Genomic DNA, 22,439 nt, shown 5'->3' on the forward strand with positions numbered 1-22,439 from the left:
CAGCTCGCTTAGTCTTTCCTCATACAATAGATGCTCGAGTCCCTTAATCATCTTTGTCGCTTTACGCTGGACCCTCTCTCAAAGTTGCACCTCGCCCTTGTAGTGGGTAGCCCAGGACTGCTCACAAGATTCCAGGTGTGGCCTCATCAGAGCTGAGTAGAGGGGCAGGATCCCCTCCCTTATCCTGCTTGCAACACTCCTCCTGATGCAGGCCAGGATCCTGTTGGCCTTCTTGTCCACAAGCGCACATTGCTGCCTCATGGATAATTTGTTGTCAGCCAGGACTCCCAAACCAGGACACGGCCTGGTCATAACTCCCTGTGCAATCTGCTTCCCCTTGCCACCAACAGGCATAGTGAAATAAACTGCCAGATCTACCTGGTCACTGGCAGAACAAACATACCCAGCTTTTTCCCCCAGCTGCAGCCTCCTCACGTGCTCAGCACCCTCCTCCAAGACCATGCGTGTGGAAGGGGCCCCTGCATGCCCAGAACATTGAGACTTTTTCTGTGCACGATTTGCAAGGATCAACAAATCAGCGTCTTCAACAAAGTTTTCAACAAAAGACTTCCTCCCTTTCATGGAACCAGGCATAGGCATTTCACAGGATTGTCCCTGAGAGCTTGGCAATTGCCCATAGGCCCCCTTGCTGAGTCACTGCAAACACAAGGTGCAGATAAATCTATGTGAATCAGGTTGAGGTGGGAATGTGTTTTCTGTTCAGGTGCTAAATTTGCTTTCCTGGGTGCCCGTGGCTTTTGCCAGGCGTGTTCACCAGCCAGGCAGAGCTTCCTGCAAGAAAGTGCCTCAAGAGCACCTTCAAAGAGGAGTGCTAATGATCACGGCAAGCAGACAGATGTCCCAAGTGAAGACAGAAGCTAGTCCTTGTGCTGTGCTTGCTTTCTCTGTTGCTGTAAAAGCAGGCCACTTCCTAGTTGACATTACCCAGATGTTTCAACGCACAGACCTGTGGAGCAGCTGGGAGACATGGCAGAGATGCAGGTGCTGAACAGTCCTATTGCAGGAATATAATACCCTTCACTAGGTAGCTGGTGATACGGGAACTGTTTGCTGGTCAAAGCAAGCAGTGGAAAATGAAGTCTCCCTCCTGTGTCCGTTCCTCTGTGATTCCCATATCTCTCAGCTCCGCACGGCAGGGACGCACTGACCTCATGGGCTGCCTGCACAGACAGGGTCAGTGCCTTGGCTCTTGCTCGCATCAGTGGCACATTGCTGAGCTGAAGAGCCACAGAACTCCTGCTTTTCCAGATTTGAAGCTCTTGTGCCACAGATGGTCTAATGTTCCTGCTGCAAGTGTTTCTACAGGTGTGAGGCTTAGCAGTCCTAACCAAAAGGAAGCCTTGGAACCAAGTGGCCCTCTGAGACAGCAGACTTCAGCTCAGAGGATACTCCTTGCCTGAGAACTTTGCTTTCTGCCGGGCTAGGATTTCATGTCAGCATCTGTGAGACCGTATTTTATAATTTACTTTGCTGCTGCACAGATGCCTAGTCCCAACTGTTCAAAAGCTCACCAGTGCACTCACCAAGCATGCTGTGTACAAAGCTTTCCTCTCTGGACTCTCTGACTTCCTCACATTTTTTCCCCTTGTGAATGAGCTCCTGGCTGCCTTCATTAGAGGGGCTTTTACCCTGAACCATCACACCGAGCCAGCCTTTCCCCCAGGGTAGTTGTGACGCTGATCCCTGCCCTTAACCAACATTAACCTATCTCACTGCAAATCCCCTGTTCCTGTGTTAGGTCCGGTATCCAAATTGACAGGGAGAGGGACAACCACCATAGATATATTGTCTTTTATTAATAGAAGAAAGATAATAAGTATTACCAGCTAGCTGGAGTCCGGGCTTTCCCACGCAGGGGTCACACCACGGACCCCGACCACTTCGGGCGCCTCTCTTTTATACCGTTCTTACCCAAGAGCGTTCCCCCTCCCGTTTTCCTGTTTTGCATTCTTGTTAATGTTATCTATTTTGCTGAATTAAAACATCTGGATAAGCAGCCCCTCTATTATCCTGATTGAGGGCAGGGCACCCTAACCCCGCCACATATCAAGGGTCCAGACCTTGCCATGAGCAGGGCATCCTGACCCTGCCATCTATCAAGGGTTCTGCCCCTGCCATGAGCAAGGCATCCGGACTCCGCCAGTTATCATGGGTCCTTGTGCTCTAAGACTCAGCTTATTCTACATTAGCTATTTAACCCCTACCTTCCCTGCTAATGCACCCTATATTCCCCCCTTTTTCTTTTGCTAATATCAGAGAATCCTTTCTCGATCTTTCTGAGTTTGTCGCATGAACATTATGTGCATAGAATTAACTCGATTTGTAGCTTTTTCCATTACCCCCATTACACATTTCCACATTATACAGATACACAGTAACAGTAATAACAGAATTACAAATACGCGTAATCCTTCTTTTATCAGTCCTGATATCCATCCAGGTAACCCTTCAAACAATGACTCTAGCCATTCGTCCATCAGTCCCTCTTCCCGCGTTATCTTCTGAGTGTGTTCCTTGAGCCAGCGCAATTGTTGTCGAATCGATTGGCTATGGTCCGCCAGGTTAAAACAACATAGTCCTTCAAACTCTTCACATCCTTGTCCATGAGCGAGGAGCAAGAAGTCTATAGCTGCTCTGTCCTGTAGTAATGCATGTCGCAGGCTGTTCTGATCGAGCAGGAGTTGTTCCAATACCTCGGTTGTCGCATTTGCTTGTTTCTCACTCCAACAGGCTAACTTTGAAAGTTCCCTTAATGCATTTCCTGCTGCAGCTCCTGGCACAAAGATAGCTAAGGCGACCCGCGCAGTTACAGGTATTAATTGTACATTATCATTACATTCCGGTGTTAAACCAAGGGAACGCTTTTGCCTTCTTTGTTCCCGCTTCATAATTAACAACTTAGCTCTAGACGGGGCTATCATTGCCAGTTGCCCTAAATAACACGGTCCCCCATAGGCATTCTTAGGTATTCCCTGCGATGCTCTATCCCCACAAATTAAAAACACTCCATCTGGCAAGGCCTTAGCAGTATCATTATTCCATAGTAAATCTGTCCTATTATGTACCTGTCCTGATGGATCCCCCCCATATGCTCCTAAGGGTAATCCCGCAGGGTACCGTTCTCGTAACCCATCGACTGTCCCATTTATCCCACAGAATGTCCCGTTTGCATATATGGGACCGAAGGTTCCGTCTCCTCCTATGGTCTTACGCCAGTCGAATATTGGGTCGGGAGATACATCAGTCCAACCCGAAGCATTCCACCATTGGGGCCTAGGGCCTCCTTTAATTATAATGTTCCATTGTGCCAGGAGTCTCACTCCTCCCTTTTCTCCAAAAAACTTGTCCCCAAACATAAAACACGTTTGGGTCCAATTATTGGAACTATTTCCAATCGCTTGTGCCCCCATCAAATTGAGCTCTTGGGGGTCCCAAGGCAATGAGGTATTTAATCCCTTAATTAGCCTTACGGCACATTCTGAGGCACTTACTACCCCTGAACAGTTTCCCGTAGATACCTTTTTAAAACTGTTGTCATCAAATCCCGGCTTCCCAAACAAGCAGGTTCTGAATGGATTACTAGCGGTGGTGAGGGACAGGCAGAATTCCTGATTCCCCGTGTTATTTGCCCAAGTCACCCACATATTACTTCTCTCTTCTATGTTGTATAACCCATTAGAACACTTCAGAATCATAGTTAGCAGGACCATAAATACCCAAATTGTGTTACTGTACATTTTTCCTAATTAATTTCAATTTCAGAGGATTTTTACTATTCCTTCGGACCTCCCACTCCTCTGCTTTCTTCCGCTCTTCTTTATTTAGCTTCCGGACGTGGGAATGGTGAATCCAAGGTCCTGTTCCATCGACCTTAACGGCAGTGGGTGTTACTAAAATTACTAAGTAAGGTCCCTTCCATCTGCTTTCTAATGTTTTTGGGTTATGCCTTTTTACCCACACCCAATCTCCAGGTTCGATATCCATTTCTGACCCCTTCTGATTTCTTTTATACCAATTTTGTAGTAATGGGAATAACTCATCTTGTATTTCTTTTAAGATCTGCATCTCTTTCCTCATTCCTGAGTTTTTAGTTATTCCCTTCCTTATCTCTAAGGGATATACTGGGGGTAGGGTCCCAAACATTATTTCAAATGGTGTAAAGTCTAGTACATATGGAGTTATCCGAACCCGGTATAGGGCAAAAGGTAGCATTGCTACCCAGTTCTCTTCAGTCTCTTTTACTAGCTTAGCAAGGGTTTCCTTTAAGGTTCTGTTCATCCTTTCCACCTGACCCAAACTTTGAGGATTATATGCACAATGCAATTTCCAGTTGGTTCCCAGTGCTCGGGCTAATTCCTGTGTAACCCTTGCCACAAAAGCTGGTCCATTATCAGACCCAATGCTCACCGGTATCCCATATCTGGGGATTATTTCTTCCAAAAGTATTTTCGCTACCACCTGGGCTGTTTCTTGCTTAGTGGGAAAGGCCTCCACCCACCCTGAGAAGGTGTCTACTAATACCAACAGATATCTATATCCGTATTTACCTGGTTTTATTTCTGTAAAATCTACTTCCCAATGCCTTCCAGGTTCATCACCCCTTTCCCTTATACCTTCATGTACCTTCCTGACCCTCGATGGTTTCATTTCCTGACATGCTTGACATCCCTCTATCATCCCTCTTAATATTTTCCTCTGATCTTGGAATCTCAACCCGAACTTTTCTATTAACAGTCCCATTTTTCTTTCCCCTAAGTGTGTGGTACTGTGTAACTGTTGCGCCATCTTCTGTCCCAACCGCTTAGGAATTAACATTCTTCCTTCTGTATCGTAATGTCCTTCTCCTGCTTCAAAAAATCTCCTAGCCATTTCCCTCTGGTGTTTCTGATCCTCCCTTCTTATTCTCTCCTGTTTTTCTTCTGGAGTCTCCCTGTTGTTGTACACTTTCTCTGCTACCTTTAAAAGATCCTGTAATGTTTGGTCCCCCAACCTCTCAATCTTTTGTAATTTCCTTCTTACATCCGGTGCAGCTTGATTTACAAATGCCAAGATGACAGCTGCCCGATTCTCCTCCTTCATAGGATCTAAAGGAGTGAATTGTCTAAACGCCTCTAATATTCTCTCTAAGAAAGCGGCAGGGCTTTCCTCTGCTTCCTGCCTAACAGCATTTACTTTTGCTAAGTTAGTAGGTTTACGCGCTGCCGCCCGCGACCCTGCCATTAACGTTTGCCGGTATGTTCGAAGACGCTCCCTACCTTCAGGTTGTTCAAAATCCCGCAGTGGTCTTACCAATGGGAATCCTTCATCGATAAGGTTCTGCTGACCGGTGGGTCTCCCGTCCTCTCCCGGCACCAACTTTCACGCCTCGGTCAGGATCCTTTCACGCTCTTCGGTCGTAAACAGCACTTTTAAAAGCTGCTGACAGTCATCCCAGGTAGGGTTGTGCGTAAACAAGATGGATTCTAATAAATCGATTAACGCCCCCGGTTTCTCGGAAAAGGAGGGGTTTTGACTTTTCCAATTATACAAATCGCTAGAAGAGAATGGCCAGTATTGATACGTACGCTGTCCCTGTGGCCCAGTTGCTCCAATCGTTCTAACTGGGAAGGCATGGGTGGTACTTGATATTCCCTCTTCATCTTCTCTTTGATGAGATCGTGTCCTATATGCGGGACCCCTATCTTCCCTTTTCTCCCTTCTCCCCCTTCTTTGATCACTACTACTCGCCTCCCTTTGTGCCTCGGGCAGAGGTACGTAAGGGGGGGAGTTATGCCTACTTTCTTCGTCTAATATTTCTGGATATAAGGTCGAATCTGGTAGTACTGCTTTTTTCCCTTCCTTTCTCACTACGTAAATATCAACTTTTCCGTCTTTTCTATCCTCCCCCAAAAGAGGTTTCAGCCATGGGGGTGGATACAGAACCAAATCCTCCCATGTGATTATATATGGAAATTGATCTGGGTGTCCTTCTGACCCAGGTCTCATTATTACCTCTTTTACTCTCCTTATTAATTCTAAATCTAAACTTCCCTCTCTTGGCCAGCCTACGTCAAAACTTGGCCACTCACTTTTACAAAATGCCTCCCATCGGTTTTTATACACTTCTACAGACAAATTATGTGCCCAACGTTTAACATATCCAAAATGATTTAACATAAATGACAAAGGGGTGGATTTCCCTTGTCCCATTGTATCAAGCTCGTCGCTTAGTAAACCAGTAAGGGCGATTATTAACAGAATTCTCCCTTCCCACACCGGTCTCCTTTCGTTAAGGAGATACGGTGTTCCCAAATAACCTAACCAACCACCCTTCCTTCTCGTGGGAGTCTGAGGGACGTCTCCCTCAGACTCCAGCCGACTATCCTTCGGTGCATCCACCTGGATTTCTGTCGGCTCACTCTCACCCCCTGAGGCCTCCCTTGACTTATTATCTTTCTCTATCTATTTCTCCTCCCCTGCATTCGGATCTCGGACGAGACCCCAAATGTTAGGTCCAGTATCCGAATTGACAGGGAGAGGGACAACCACCATAGATATATTGCCTTTTATTAACAGAAGAAAGATAATAAGTATTACCAGCTAGCTGGGGTCCGGGCTTTCCCACGCAGGGGTCACACCACGGACCCCGACCACTTCGGGCGCCCCTCTTTTATACCGTTCTTACCCAAGAGTGTTCCCCCTCCCGTTTTCCTGTTTTGCATTCTTGTTAATGTTATCTATTTTGCTGAATTAAAACATCTGGATAAGCAGCCCCTCTATTATCCTGATTGAGGGCAGGGCACCCTAACCCCGCCACATATCAAGGGTCCAGACCTTGCCATGAGCAGGGCATCCTGACCCTGCCATCTATCAAGGGTTCTACCCCTGCCATGAGCAAGGCATCCAGACTCCGCCAGTTATCATGGGTCCTTGTGCTTTAAGACTCAGCTTATTTTACATTAGCTATTTAACCCCTACCTTCCCTGCTAATGCACCCTACACCTGCAGGCCTTGAGTCCTGCCTGGGCCATTGCCCCAGGCTCGGTCATTCCACCCATGCTACCTTTGCCCCATTGCCAGCAGCACCCCTCCAAGCACAGGGGCACCGGAGCAGCATTGGGAGGAGCAGCTGTGGAGTAGAACCTGCCTCGGGGTTGGCTTGTGACCTGGCACCGCTCCACCTGCCCGGCTGCAAATGCTGCTCTCTTTACCACTGCCTCTGCGTCTCGCATGCACACACGCACACACGCACTTTCGCAGCCCCTGCTTTCTCAGCACAATGGTGGATGATCTTTCATTGTCACAGGGACCTTTTTCAAAAGCTTACATGAGGGCAATGAACATATGCTTTCAATGTTGAACATGCAAGTCATTGCAGCTGCTGCTGTTGAAAAACCCTTCTGTTAGGGGAAAAAAAAAAAAAAGGCCAAGAGTACAGGGGAGAATTTGTTAGCACCTCATCAGTTCACCCTTTCTCATGTGGAGGAATGTGCTCATCAGACTTGGCAGGCCGCAGCTGCCTTATGAGTCTCCTTGGAGCTCATTGGAGTTCTCCTTGTAGTCTCTTTTCTTCTTTGTTCTCCTGAGACCTCCAACATGCCTTCTCCATTTGGAGCACCCACAGGAGACTCATCGGTGTTGACAGAAAATCCTCCCTTTCTGTACTTTGGCATTGCAGTGGTACTGGCAGAGGAAGCGATCCAATGCTGAAGCCTTGCTCATAAAGCCCTTAACGCTCTCCACCTTGCCTTTCCCGTGGTGCACACTGTCACAGCGGCAGAGTTCTAGCACTTGGGCCACAGTTCCCACGCATGAAGAAGGAGAAAGGCCAGGGGCAGGAGACAGAGCTTCAGCCTCTGGAGGCTGAGAACGGGCCCCGTGCCATTACGTTATGCGGAGAAGACCAAAATCATGAAATGAGCCTGGCCTGTGGGAGCTGGTTCCTTAAAGGAGACCCTGCACTGATGGCCCTCAAGGAAGCTCTGCTCAGCACCTGCTTCCGCGAAAGGCCTGCCTTGCCTTTGCAGGCCGGCTGTCCTTTGCTCTGAGAGGACTGTGGGGTTGGTTGTTCCAAAGAGGTTTCAAAGGGCAGCCCGCAGTGCAACCACAATGGTGATGCCCTTTTTCCCTGGCTCCATGACCATTTCACCTACTCTCACACAAGGCCTGCAGCCTTCCCTGACTGTCGTTGGGTATCCTATATCTTAATGCACCCCAGAATCCCACATGGGATATGGGGTGCATTAAGAAGAGTGTCTCCAGCAGGTCGAGGGAGGTAATCCTGCCCCTCTACTCAGCCCTGGCGAGGCCACATCTGCAGTACTGTGTCCAGTGCTAGGCCTCCCAGTACAAGAGGGAAATGGATCTACTGGAGAGAGTCCAGCGAAGGGCCACAAGGATGATCAGGGGCCTGCAACATCCGCCCTATGAGGAGAGACTGAGGGAGCTGGGCCTGTTCAGCCTGAAGAAGAGAAGGCTGAGAGGGCACCTGATCAATGTTTATAAATAGCTCAAGGGAAGGAGTGAGAAGGATGGGGCAGACCTCTTTTCAGCGGTGGCCACCAACAGAACTAGAGGTAATGGCCACAAAGTGAAACATGAAAAGTTCCACAGGAACTTAAGGGAACCACTGTTAACAGTGAGGGTGACAGAGTACTGGAACAGGCTGCCAAGAGAGGCTGTGGAATCTCCTTCTCTGGAGATCTTCAAAACCCGCTTGGATGCAGTCCTGTGCCACGTGCTCTACATGACCATATGTGTGCAGGGGGGTTAAACTACATGATCTCTAGAGGTCCTTTCCAACCTTAACGATTCTATGATTCTAATATCCAAAGGCAGCATCTGCCCTGAGGAGAGCCTGGTGTGGGGGAATGACACCAATGACTTAGCTGTGTGGGTCGTAAGTCGCTTTTCATGTTCCTCTCTGCATTCTTCCTTGACACTGAGGAGAAGACCACGTGCGCTCCCACTCCATCAACCCATCTGCCCTATGCCCTGAACGCTCTTTTGATGGAATTCAGATTGACTGCTTTGTTTGTTGCCAATCTGGAAGAGCAGATAATACTCAGATGGTCACACAAGGCCTGGGAGGCTTCTACTGTTGTCCCTTCCCCGCGCCCCTGGGAGGCCTCCTAACACGTGTGTTGTCTCTGCTGCCCCTTGGTAACAGTGACAGGCTCAGACATTCCCTGTAGCCGGAGACCTGAACAAGCGTGTGTAGGGGTGGCAGCTCCATCTGTGTCACCAGAGGCTTTTTAGAGCTGCTTCCTGCAGAGTGGAGTGTGTGACTAATTCTTCAGAGAGTTAATTACCATGAGGAGAGCTCTCCTCCTGAGCGTGGAGGAAGACTGCCCACTCCCGCACTAAGGATCACACTGACCCTGGCCCTGACACTAAGGGCCACGCTAAGGGCTGCGCTAGGTAGTTAATGGCCATGCTAAGGACTGCACGAGGCCTTGCTTCCTCGCCCTCCCTGAGCACTGCTCTTGTAGGCACGGGGCTGCCCTCGCCTTCCCTTCTGGCATCACCCCACTGCTTCAGAGCTGCCTCTCATGAACGGCTGGCGCTGCCCGCTGGGTGAGGCAGTGCTCCCTCACACTGCCACCACCTTCCTGCTTCATGGCTTTGACCATGCTTTTACTCTTCTACAAAAGGTCCCCTGGCACAATCCTGTGCTCCGGAGCCTTCTCCTTCTCTTGTGCTGCTGAACCCAGTGTCTCTCCTGGCTTGTTTGTATCCCAACCTTATGTCCACTAGCTAATTAAGACAGTGGACACCTCTGTAGTGTTTTACTCGCTCAACCATAAGGCGTGTTCTCCAGAAGAAACAGTGGCAGGGCTGAAGCTTTCCATACCTTCAGCACCACGTGCAGCTTAGGAACCCCAAAGCCGTCATGTGGGCCAAGAGCACACACCGTGAGCCTGGAGTGCGGAAGCATTTGGGGAAAAAAAAAAAAAAAAAAAAGGGCATTTTAAGCCAGCCTGCTTCTGTGGTCTTTTTGTAGCTCAGTTTCCTCCAAGCATCAGGCTCATTGTTTCACAGCCACGTGGCTCTGAGCATTCACCTAGCAGGCAGAGAGCCGGAGAAAGAGCTTCTCCGCAGGAAGAGAGCCCTTGTCCCCTTTTGCACTCTTTTGGGAGCACGGAGCCCATCCAGCGAGAAGATGGTCTGCAGCAACTCCTCCTTGTCTCTGAAGACTCTTCCCAGGCAAGAATGTGGCAGAGCATGAGCTGGCAGCATCTGCAGAACTGTGTGATGCCTCCAAACCTCCGCCATGCATGGCTGTCATGTGTCACAAAAGGGCCGCACACACAGGCAGCAGCTCCTGCCTGTTTCAGAGGTGCTGCACGCAGACCCACACTCCAGCAGCACTTTGGCCTCCCCTAGCGCTGGGCACAAGCAGCAAAGCGAGAAGCAGAAGGGAGAGCTTCAGCTGCCAAGGAGCGCTGTCGCTGGCGATCTTTGCCCATGTCATGTGGGGCTCCTGACACGTGCCGATAATGGAAGGGGTCCTACTGCCGAGGCTGCTGTCCCCAGGGCTGCTGGCACCCCAGTTGTGCCCTTACCTTCCCGTGCCACTACCGGAGCCTTGCCATTAGCGCAGCCAGAGGCTGCCCGGGGTGCCCCTGCTCCAGGACTGCCAGAACAGGGACTGCCCCTACCGCCTGCCCTGCCGTTATCCCAGACCTTCCGCTCTGCCCTGGCCTGCTGCGCTCCCGGGCTCTTGTGTTCAATACGGACCGTGCTGCTATGTGGAGCATGGTGTTACCTCCCGGGCCATTTCCCCACCCTGCTCATACTCTGTGTCCAGCACAGAACCCTCTGTCCTGCCGTTACCCCAGCGCCTGCCAGTACCCCGGGCCCAGGGCTCCCCTGGAACTGCCATTACTTCAGACGTCCTCTTACGCCGCACTTATAGTTGCATTTCCTTGCTCCTGCATTTTATTGTTACATATTTTTATTTCCTATTAACAGCAGCTCTCCCCATTTTCTCAGGATCTTGGAACGACGTCTGTCTTGCCACCTTCCCGTGAACCTGCACCCCCAACCCCTGCCAGTACCCCGGGCCGAGTGCTCCCTTGCCACTGCCATTGCCCCACACCTCCTCTTACACCACACTTATTGTGCCATTTCCTTGGGCCAGCCTTCTCTTTTTACGTATTTTTATTGGTTATGAAGATCAGCTTTCCCCATGTCTTTGGGGTCCGGGAATGAAGTCTGTCTTGCCACCCTTCCGTGAACCTGCACTCGGTAAATGCAGGTGTGCTCCGTGTTCCCCCAGTTGTTCTGCACCTCCAGCTTTATATACTGAAAGGCTCTGGAGAGCTCATGCTGTAAAGAAATCATGGGAAGAAGAAATATGGTTGCTGGGGGACAAAGAAGGTCACTACAAGTCACACACCTCCCTTTTCAGGACATGGCATTGGTAAGAGCAGGTCTCAATGACCATCCCCCGCCTACGCTGCACCTGGGGATGGTCTTTGTGCAACAGGCCTAAGGGGAAACCGTCATTCTGCCTGGCCTTAGCCCACCCACGCTTCCTCTACCTTCAGAGGGAAGGTCTGAATGGCCTCTCTTTCCACATCATATGTGAATGTGCCAAGGAGAGTTTCTTCTTCTCCCTCCTTCTCCACTCCCTTCAAGACAAAACACCAGCATCAGCCTCGGGACGCCAAGGCCCAAACGGGGCATGCAGCACAGCAAGTGAATGCCCCTTCTCCCTGTGGCATTTTTTTCCCCACAACCCCAGCCCAAGCAGCACAGACTTACAGAAACAGTGAAGTCTCGGGGAGCGCTGCTGACCGTGCCGCTTGGGGAGACAGCCTTGGAAATGTGCTGCAGAGTGACAGCAGCTGGCCAGATGCGAGCAGGCAGCTGAATGACCACGTGCCCCCGAGAGCCTTGGAAAGCCCAGCATTGCCCAGGTGTCATGTCAGGCTGCAAGCAGAACAGGACAGCAAGGAATGGGCAGGCTGTGAGGGGGGACACCACCAGTGACAGTGCCAGGGAAACTGGAAGCACAGGCAGCCCTTTGCCTACATCTTGCATTTCTGCTCCAAAATGAAGAGCACGTGGGAGCCAGGGCAGAGAAGCAGAGACCTCCTGCCCCTGCTCAAGTGGGCTCTACAGATGAATGAGGGAAGGAAGACCTGTCGGGGCCATGACATCTGCCACCTCACCCCAGACTCAGGGTTCTGCCCAAACATCTCTACCGGCCCAGCAGAGTTTGCTCCCACCAAATGGACTGTGAAGGAGAGACTCCTTCCCCTCACTGTTCTCTTCTGACACCTGCAAAATGCTATCTGGAGGATTTGCAGGTGCCACCCCGGAGTTTACTTCCTTGGAGTTCCACTCCTAAAGGAGTCACTGCTTTCTATCAAGTAAAAGCCTTGGGTGTGAAGAATCACTGCTGGGGACAAGAGCAGCAGTTCTGAATGCAGGACAGGTGCCCTGGCCTATCACCATGATTCCCAGGAAGGAACTAAAGCCACACTGAGGATTTCTGCACTGTTACCTGCAAAATGGTATCTGGTGGCTTTGCAGCACATAGGAACCAAAAGGCCTTGCAGAGCCAACGCTCTCCCCAGTCGTAATTGCGGGAAGTTCTCTGCAGGTCAATTACAGCGCCTGCAAAGAAGATGGAGCTGCTGCCTGCAAGGTGCCACAGCCCGGCTGCTTCCAGGGCATTTGTAACACTGCCTGCCAGCTGGAGGCCAAGCGGAGGTCTTGCTGTGGCAACGCGCAGCACAGTGCAGCCTTCCCCTTCGGGTGGACAGGAAAGCTCAGGGGAGAGGAAGAGAGCCACTGCGTCGACACAGAAAACTTGGAGGGCAGTGCCAGAGGCAGTAGCACAGAGCACCAGGGCAGGAGTGGGTGTGGGTCACAGACAGCCCCTCTGCCACAGCCTTGCTCGTGGACCCCCACGTGTCCTTTCATCTCCCAGCACCTCGGTGAGCAGGGGCTGCCACGCAGCCTCCCTGTGTTCACACACACATCACGCAGAGACTTGTCTGCCTGTGTCCTCACCTGTGGTCTGCAGAGCCCAGTCAGAGAGGGGCACGTGGCCTTCATCAAACAGGGCCTCTCTCATCTGCTGCACTTCCTGGCAAAGACAGAAACAACTAGAGGTAATCTCCACCTCAGCAGGCAGCTCAGCAGGGCTACTCCTAGAACTAGCACACAGGAAAGAGAAGAGCCTGGCTAATAAAGTGCAAGAGCAACCTTGTCCAGAGACCTGAAAGGCTCCATTCTTTCGCAAGTGTTTCTAGGAAACCCATGCAATGGGGAAGACCATGCGTGAACACAGCCAGAGTGGGGCCATGGGGCAGCACAGCTTGCTCTCCACCCTCCCCACCCTCTAGTTCAGCCAGGAGATGGGCTCAGGCCCTGCCAGTGCCAGCTGCTCCCACGAAGTCCTCCTGAGCCCCAGGCCTGCTGTGGGGGCAGGCCAGAGCTAGTCGAGTCCCCGGCACTGCAGGCAAAGCGTGTCGGGAGTCCTCTGCTCCGAGAAAGTGCCCAGCGATCCCCGTCTGGGAGAAGGGAATCAATGACAGAGAGGCAGGGGGGCTCCCGTAAACCAGAAGAAAGCAACAACCACCACGACTAGGGTCCTGTCAGCGCTTCCGCTCATCCAAGCCTTCCTTCACAAAATGGAGCATCACCTGCTTCATACTCCCCATCTCAGCATTCAGGCGCAAAACCTCCCCTCTGAGAAGCTCCATCTGTTTGGCCTGTTTAGCCAGCAAAGTGACCAAGTCCCTGCAGAGAGAGAGAAGCTGCTGTTTGAGAGCTGCCCGTCCCCTGCAGGGAGCCTCTAAGCCCAGAGGAGAGAAGAGCTCCCTGTGCTTGGGCCCCTTTTGCTCTGCCCGCTTTGGCAGGGCTTTCCCTTCCCCCTCCAGCTTTAGCTTTTGTGGCCAACGCAAGGAGTCTTGCCCGGACACGCAAGTAGCACATGCCCAGCTGACACTATGCCATGAAATGAGTCCCCAGGCAGATATTGTCTCACCTGTTAGCATTCAGGTCCGGAAAGAGCCATCCCAGGAGCCCCTGAAAGGCCAAAGATTTCCGTCAGCAGAGCCGCTACCACAACTGCCAGGGCTTCCCTCAGACGCTGCTGGAGGAAGCCCAGCAGGACCTGCCACTTCACTCTGGCAAGCCAGTTCAAGCTCAAGCGCAAGATCCAGCTGAAGCTTTGTTGTGCTTCCTGCTGCAGGGCATGGCAGTATTCGGGGATGTATGCCACCCACATCAGCCCCTCTCCTTTGCAGGAGTTACCTGTCTCTCTCTACCAGGCATCTCTGTTGGTTCATCTGATAATCCTGGCAGAGTCCATGCTGGAATCATCATCACACAATAGCCAGCAACTGAAATTCACAGCAGCAAGGAAGAGCAGGGTTACTAGGCTAATGGGACCCCCTGTAGAGAGCGTCTCTGGAGCTCCCTGAAGTGCAGGAAAGGGAAGCAGGACGGTGCCCCACTCCAGGGCACTCCAGGGCCTCCGGCCTCCAGCAGCTCTGTGCTGCTTACTGCTGGCAGCTCTTTGCTCACAAATACTCACCAATACCAACACAGGTCCCAAGGAGAGCTTTCACAAACACATTGTTCCTTAGGGGGACCCTTTTCCTACAAAAGAGGGAGTGTTACTACTAAAGTGGCAGGGCTGGCAGGCCTGACAGGCCTTCCTACAGGAAAGTGCCACAAGAGCACCTCCACAAGAGGGAGAAAAGGCCTCCAGGGAAGTGGAGAGATGTCCCAAGTGAAGAGAGAAAACAGTCCTTGTAGTGTTCTTGCTTTCTCTCTTGCTATAACAGCAAAAGTCCTCTCCTCTGAGATTAGGGACATACTGATGATTTTCTAAGGGGATAGGCCTGTGGGAGATACTCACAGGGTGGAGACACAAATGCCAGAAAGTCTCCTTATTAAGAGAAGGAGCATCGCCAGGCAGCTGGTAATACGGTGGAAGATCCCTAGGCACGAAGGAAGAGTGCAAAGTGAGGTCCCCTCCACCTCCTGTGGGGCCTCCTGCGGGATCCCCAGGCCTTTCAGCTCTGCACGGGAGGGACGCACTGAGCTGCACGTGCTGCCTCCACGGGTAAAGTAAGGGCCAAGGTTGTGCCTCGCAGAAGGACACATCGGGGAGCTGAGGAGCCTTCCCCTGCAGGCGCTGCCGCCACAGCTCAGCCAGGCTGGGTTCAGCAGTGCATCCCACGGCTACACAGCAGCCAAACAACAGGGAAGTAGTAGGTGGCTGCAGCTGAATTGTGTGCCTGCTCTAATCCCTCACCGTGACCATGATTCTGGGATTTGTGCAGCGCAGCACAGCTCGGGCAAGTCAGGTCAGGGGGACACAGACATGGATCCGCTCCACGTATGACATGGGTGGTGGACACGCGAGGGCGTTACGTAGAGAGACTCAGCAGCGCGACACTCACCAGCCTTTTCCCCAGCGCGCTCCGTGGTGCTCACGTGGACCTCCCTGGCCACGTGGAGGGCAGCCACAGCCACCTCGGCCCTCTGCAGCACCGGGGCGTCCTGCTCCGCAGGAGCTGCCCGTGCCCCCCGGCGGCGCCCTTGCCGCGGGAGAGGCTGCCTCCTCGCCATTGCTGCGAGGAACCAGATCTCCACTCACTCCCTCACGCACACAGAGCCTTTCCACCTGATTAGGCAAAAAGACACCAAGTGCCCCAGAAGGAGCAAACCCGCTAAGCACAACGAGTCGCGAGACCGCGTTGAGCCCCGAGCAGCGGGCTGAGGGTGGCCCCGGCCCTGCGCGCCTATAAGGGCTGTCTGGCTGTGACCTCACAAACACACGTGTGAGGTGGCGCGAGGCGTGATGTGATGTCACACTGCAGCATGGGCACAGGACATGGCCCGGAGCACTGCCTTGCAGGGACACACATCTGCCATCCTCCCAAGTAGCCCCAGCCCACTTGTCCATCCTACCCTAGACCACCGCTCTTGTCCACACTCATCTTTCATGGGCTGGTTATTCGCCTTGTTTCAATTTTCCTCCTGCACTATTAGATTCCTTTATTAAATTGGATACCTCCTGGCAGGGAAAAGAAAACTTTTAGGCTCTTCTTCCCTGCTCCCCTTTTCTCCTTTTCTGAGACCAAGAGCTTCTACTTTACCTCTCTATATGCCTACCTGCTGCAAACAAACAGCCTATGGGCTTCAAGAACTGCTGAACAACACTGTCTCTTATATTAGCCCTGGTGCTCTTTCCTGACTAAGAGTCTGACACAAGCTGAAGATAATGTGACATCACTCTTTGTTTATAAGATAAGATTATTTAAGGCAGCGCTATTCCAGACCCAAAAAACCTTCACAGACTGTGAGTGTCTGAAGCAGGAGCAGGACGTTCCATAGTGTATTAGTGCCCAAACTTTTCCATCCCCACTCCCACCACCTGGGCAGTACAGACCGGAGTATCCTCTAAGGACAGAGTAACATCTGCACTGCAGGCGGAGCTATCACAAACAAGAGGCGATGGTCAGACCCCATGCAGTTCCACAGGCAGATTCCTTGGTCTGTTGCAGTCTCTAATCTCACTGCATTTGTTGCAGAAATTACACCCCACTCATATCAGGATGGGTGGAGACTTTCTGTTAAGGAAGTGTTGCCTGACATTGACAATCGACTCCGTCCGCCGAGGCGGCCAGGCACGTCCAACCCGTGCCCGGGCCAAAGAGCACAGACACCAATATGAGGATGCTGCAAATGGCGTTTAATATACGCAGGCTGGATCTTATAAAGGTAGCAAAGGCGGAAGCATGCCTATATAGCCAATAAGCGTTGCTCTTTACCTAATATGGCATATGCCTTACTTCCCTATTCTTCCCGTACATCGCGAGATCTTCCAAGCGCCGTACCCTACAGGAAGTCTGTTTTTCTAGTCTTTGATCTTGTATGTCATTTTGTCACATTATAGCCTCATATATATAATCACAATATTATTAGAAGTGTAACAGAAAGCACTTCTTTATTATGTGCATCAGGCTCTTAGGACCTATTTGAATACAAGGGAGAGAGTAAGGATTAGCTAAGTAGGTACCAGGAAGAACATGAGAGTGCACTTGTCCTTGGACGAGCAGATCCTTATTAAGCAGCTTAATTGCTCTAAGGATTGAAAAGCATGTTTCATTCATACTCTGAATGTTCAGTAAATATCTAAACACTATTTCAAAACTATAATGCATGCCTTTCTTAGATCCTAACTGTTCTTAGTAGGGACTGACTGTTATGTAAAATTAATTATAATCAATCAGTGTCTATGTGTTTTTAATGCTGTGCTTTTAATTTGTAATGTGCGTGGAACTGCTATCAGGAAAAAATATACAGGAATAAGGGTTGGACTGCTGATTTCAGTGAATAGCAAATTCAGTGCTCATTCTCCCTGCAGGACATTCAATCAACAAAATAGCTGTGAACTCAATGTCTGCAGCCTGGTATTCCTTTCCTCTTTGAGCCACTCTCACTTACTATGATCTATCACAGTTGTGGTTTGTAGTGGGGACAAGTTTGCTAAGAGATGAATCCCCTTGCATTCCAGCTGATCCTCAAAGGTTAGAGGGACTAGGGGCAGCTGGACTTATCACTTAATAGGGATACCAAATACTGTGGTAGCTATAGACCTGACTCTGGCAGTACCGGATTCACGAACTGTCTGTCAACTGTAGGTCCAACTGTCTTCAAAACAAGTAGCTGAGTTCACAAATAGCATGATTTATTCAAATGCAACATTTACAAAGCTGGTTTCAGCTGGTACAGCAAATTCTCTACTACAGAGTAGGGTTCTTAGCTGCCTTTAATGTAGAAATGCACTATAACCACTCACCCAAGATGATGGGAGAGGAGTCAAGGAGTCTCCTCAGGTGGTGTCCCAGCCCAAGGGCAGAAAGGCAGGTTCAGCCCATCAACTGATCCCAGAAGTTACCATGGAGTCTTCCCCAACTTCTTCCCTCCTTAGTTTTATGTATTTTTAGATTTAAGTGGACCTTGAGTGACTTGAGTCATACTTACTTTTGTTACCGATTGGTGTAAGTCCCTCATTCTCATTTAAATGTACAATCAGTTGAAAAACTGGAGAGCATGCTCAGTGAGAAATGGTCATACCTTGGAAATGGGTGACTTTTGGGATGGAGGTGTGTTGGTATTATAATGAGGTTATAATGAGTAAAATTTCAAGCAAAGTCTATCTGAAGAGATTGATCTGCCACCATTAATCTGATGGTCTGACAGTAATCTCCACAGAGACACTTCTAAATAAATTAAACATCTGAGCTCTTCTTTTTTTTTCCGCCCCCCCCCCCCAAATTCTGGTTATAATCAAGCCTCATTTTCACCTAATATATATTAAGTGGCTTCATACCCAATCTTACTGTATGGAGGATGCTGGGCTTCAAAAGTCACAACAGGCATCCCATTAGCAATTTAGGCAGAGCAGATAGAAACTGAATGAACTGAAAACTCAGCTCTCCTTTACCCAACATGTCAGGCAGTGCAGGGATGCTTAAGATGCTAATGCTGGTCTTGGACTTCTTTCTTGTAGACAGAGTTCTTCATCTTCCAAGGCTATCTGCCAGGAGTATCTTTCACAAGTGAAAAATTGACATGAAGAAAAAACACTTTGCCTGTGGTTAAGCAAAATGAACCACTCATCATCTAGATGGCATCTACTGAGCAGTAGGGAGAAAGATCAGATTATGAGGAGTGAGGGAAGGGAGTAAGGAGCCTTCCCACCACCCATTTTCTCTCTCCCCTCCAGGTATTAGCACCATATCTATACAGTATGTGGCAGCTTTAGGCTTTGATACTCTCTTCCTCCTTGCACCACTCTGTCACATCTACAAATTTCATGTAACCACAGGCACTGAATACCTGTGAGTTTTCCACTGCATATTTCAAAATCCAGCTCTACTGGGCAGAAAATGATGGTCATCTTATTTACACTACCTCAGTATCTCCACTTCTATCTGTCTTCTCACTACCATCACCAGTAGACCCTTGCTAACAAAACATTTATTTTTAAAGACAAACATGGGTGACAGCAAAACACACCTACTCCCAGGGCTTGATGACTCCTGAGAAATAAACTTATATCCGAAGGTAGGAATAAATTACTAAATCAAATTTAAAACATTTAAAAAGTCTCAATTACAGAAACATTCAGAATAAAACAATAAATAAAAGAGAAAAAAAAAGAGATATACTAACTTGAGGGCAGAGAGAGAGGAATGGGAGGCAAAAAGTACATGCTTATTTCTCTGATGTCTCCTGCACCACTATGGGAGACAGGAGTTAGCATGTTCAACAGGGTAATCTCAAATTGGGTAGAGCAGATAAGGCCTGAGCCAGGCCTCACTACTAACCACAAGCTGATGTCTAGAACATCGACTAAATACAGTGCACTTTTGCTGCTGACTGACCATACATATCTCAGAAGACACTTGAACATACACATCTTGGACAGACACTTCTGCACACTCGTGTGTATAGGAGAAAAGTCATTATTACCTAGAAACATTTTGTGGTTTTGATCTGGAATGTATTACTCCTTAAGTAATTTATATTTCAACTAAGTGCTAAATATTTGCAAATTAGTTTCTTCCAAAGTACTAAAAATTGATAATCACTGTAAAATAATGAGTTAGACCTTAGAGAGTCCTTTGTTAGTCTTACATTCACCATGATAAGCATTTCTTCTCATTTAATGGAAACAGCAAAAGACTCTGCATAGGATTAGTCAGCAGTAGTTCCCTGGCAGGTCAGCTGAAAATTCCTTCTGCACGGCACTTTGAACAACAGTAAAGATAAGCTCAGAGGCACCATAAGTGGAAGACTTCCTTTCCAAGATGGGCAGTTTTCATGATGAAGCACTGTCTCCCCATCCATGTATCTAGCCTGTTCTCAGGCCAGCAACAGGCAGCACAGTACACTTGCCATCACTGAAGTGAGCATTGGTACCCTATAATTCTTTATTCCTCCTCCTGGAGTAGAGGACATTTAAAGCACAGGGCCTCCCGCTCAGTCCTCCTTTGGCTGCCTTTCCAACAGAAGGCATAAGACACATCATGGGATGTGGCTAGCAGAGAATGTGCACTCATAATATGAACTCTTCTCGCAGCGCAGAGCTAAGCTAGATCGGCCAAGCTCTGTTTTCTCCGCGTGCTGTTTCCTCTCTGACCTCTTCCTGACATGGATCTTAGCTAGAGAGCAGAAACTGAAAACCCTTCACACTCCCTGTATTACCTCTCAGTTGGATCAAGAAGATCAGGAAATGAAGTTTGAACATGAATTCCTCTCTCCTCTAATTAATTAAACTGCAGCCTTCAGACAACACAAACAGCAGGAGGCAGTATGACCAGCACTGTCCTCAGTAACATGTCACAAGGCAGCTCCCGCTCCAGCTGCCTTGTCACAAGGTGCTCCTGCACACAGGATAAGCCTGCCCACAGCTGCTAAGCTTACAGATGGCTGACATCACCCAAACACCCTTGAGACAGTACTCGCTTTTCTCCTATAACTAAATGCACTACATTCCTGTCCTGACCTCTCAAGAGCCACAGAAGGATACTGCTGTGGAGTGAATTTTGGAGGAAAATGGCCGCCTATTGAACCAGCCATAGGAGACGTTGGAGTAAGAACACAGCGCAGAACAAAAGGTTAATCTGAACCTGTGGCCTAAGGGAAGATCCACGGAGCCTGACAACAACCAATCAGGAGAAAGGCTCTAGCCAATCAGATGAGAGGGGAGCGTAGGCACCCGGGAACGGAACTGGTATATAAGGGACGGCTTTGTTTCAATAAACTGTTTTTTCAGGTTGATTCACATTGCATCGTTCTGAGCCCACGGTTTTTCTCTCCTCATACGGCGTACTCTTTTTCATTTCCACACCCTACACTCACCTCAGTATAGACTTAGGAACACTTGCACTGAAGTTTTCTGAGCACTGCATTGCTTTTCCAAGCTGTACTTTTCCTCATGCTTTCCCTTGCAGAGTATTTTCACTGGTGTCCATAAATATGGGTAAAGTCTACCTCACATAAATGTATGTAGAGCTGAAAAGGCAATATTAATCTATGTCTGAGCCTAAGTCAAAGTCAGCCAGGCACACCACTTGCAGTACTGTCTGATTTTGTTACTAATTAGGAGTAATTGGTGTAAAGGAGAGAGCAGGGGCCACTGTGGTACCAGGGGAAAACTGGTTGTGCATTCTCAGATACCGCTTTATCAAAGTCCAACACATCTGTCCCCCAGCTGTCTTTAAGGAGTTTTGGCCCGCTAATATTTTCTAGCAAATCATCTGCTGGTTTAAATACCACAAGTCTCACCTGCTGCTCCTGACATTTGTAACACTTCACACTCTCAAAGCACTTTACTAAGCTAATGAATTCATCCTTGTCACGAGCTTGTGCCATAAAATGTATTTCAATTATGCTGCCAGGACATTAAGAGAAATAGTAACGACTGAAACTGTATACTGAAGACTGGTGCACTTGCTATACTAGACTCCTTCTTTTTCCATTCTGATGACCTGACTTTCAGTTTCTTCTAATCTTATTTTAGTTTAACCATCCGAGCTGAAACTATATATACCAGTTGTCTACCAAGGCCTGATAGGCCCCTTAACTTTAAGAGGAAAGTTTTGTCAAAAGAGATTTATTATTTCTAGGAGCGTGACTGAAGAATTTGTTGCTTTACCAAAGTTCAAAAGCACTGGCAGCACACCCCTGAGCAATGTTGAAGATTCCTTAGGCTGGGTGGAAATGTAGTGTGTGGCGGGCAGACGGGGGTCAGAAATGATGGCAGACCACAGCGCAGGTCGGTCACAGGCAGCAGTGAGGCGAAGGTGCTGCATGTCTGCAGCCGCGGGGACGGACCAAGGTGTTGCACCGAGATTAGGCTGAGCATCCAGCAAGAAATGCAACGTCACCCACTGCGGCCCATGTCAACAAACTCTCTTCAACCCAGAATCACAAATAACATTCTCTCTCCTACCACATAAAAGGTGTATAAGAAAAAGAATAGGATATCAAGTTAAGCAGTTAAAGTAAAAACTGTACTTAACACTACTAAGTGGTCTCAGGGATACTTCTGCATTGTCTGAGTTGTTACACAAACTCAGAAAAAGTGCATATATGCCTGTTTGTTGGTTCTGAGCAAGCTAGTGCTCGCTTTTCACACCTTAATGTTTGATGTAATGGTGTGACCATCTGTGGCTCTTTTGACCTATTTGTTTCTAGGAAATCAATGTTCCTGCCACGTGCAAGAAAATTTTGCAGGCCACTGTAATTAAAGACCATGTAAGAATGGATATGTAGAAAAGAAGAGAATGAAAAGTCCAAGAGAGCTAATAGCTGGGAGCTATTGCGGTTTGAAGACCCATTCTGCAACTCTTATAATAAACTGGAAAAGTAGGTTTTTCTGTGATTACACA

General features: G+C 49.2%; 1 protein-coding gene across 1 annotated transcript; it reads right to left on the bottom strand.

Annotated features, from left to right (window-relative positions):
- Window positions 1-11,163: 11,163 nt before the first annotated feature.
- On the bottom strand, window positions 11,164-15,600 carry LOC148595366 (sperm-associated antigen 4 protein-like). The gene is made up of 7 exons (XM_088521004.1): window positions 15,432-15,600; window positions 13,662-13,813; window positions 13,027-13,102; window positions 12,515-12,627; window positions 11,770-11,937; window positions 11,547-11,636; window positions 11,164-11,331 (listed from the first exon to the last, which is right to left on the bottom strand). The coding sequence occupies exons 1-7, from the start codon at window positions 15,598-15,600 to the stop codon at window positions 11,164-11,166; spliced, it is 936 nt and encodes a 311-aa protein (XP_088377130.1).
- Window positions 15,601-22,439: the final 6,839 nt, after the last annotated feature.

This window comes from Tinamus guttatus, unplaced genomic scaffold (genome assembly GCF_059628265.1).
Source record: "Tinamus guttatus ecotype Peru unplaced genomic scaffold, ASM5962826v1 Tinamus_guttatus_pri_ptg000110l, whole genome shotgun sequence".
Lineage (NCBI taxonomy): Eukaryota > Metazoa > Chordata > Aves > Tinamiformes > Tinamidae > Tinamus > Tinamus guttatus.

What these genes read in the sequence shown, in the direction of transcription:
- LOC148595366 (XM_088521004.1), bottom strand. Translation starts at nt 15,600, where the DNA reads ATGGCGAGGAGGCAGCCTCTCCCGCGGCAAGGGCGCCGCCGGGGGGCA. An exon ending in GCGCGCTGGGGAAAAGGCTG is followed by an intron (nt 13,814 to 15,431) that starts GTGAGTGTCGCG and finishes CTCTGGGCTTAG; the next exon opens with AGGCTCCCTGCAGGGGACGG. An exon ending in CACCAGATACCATTTTGCAG is followed by an intron (nt 11,938 to 12,514) that starts GTAACAGTGCAG and finishes TTCTGCTTGCAG; the next exon opens with CCTGACATGACACCTGGGCA.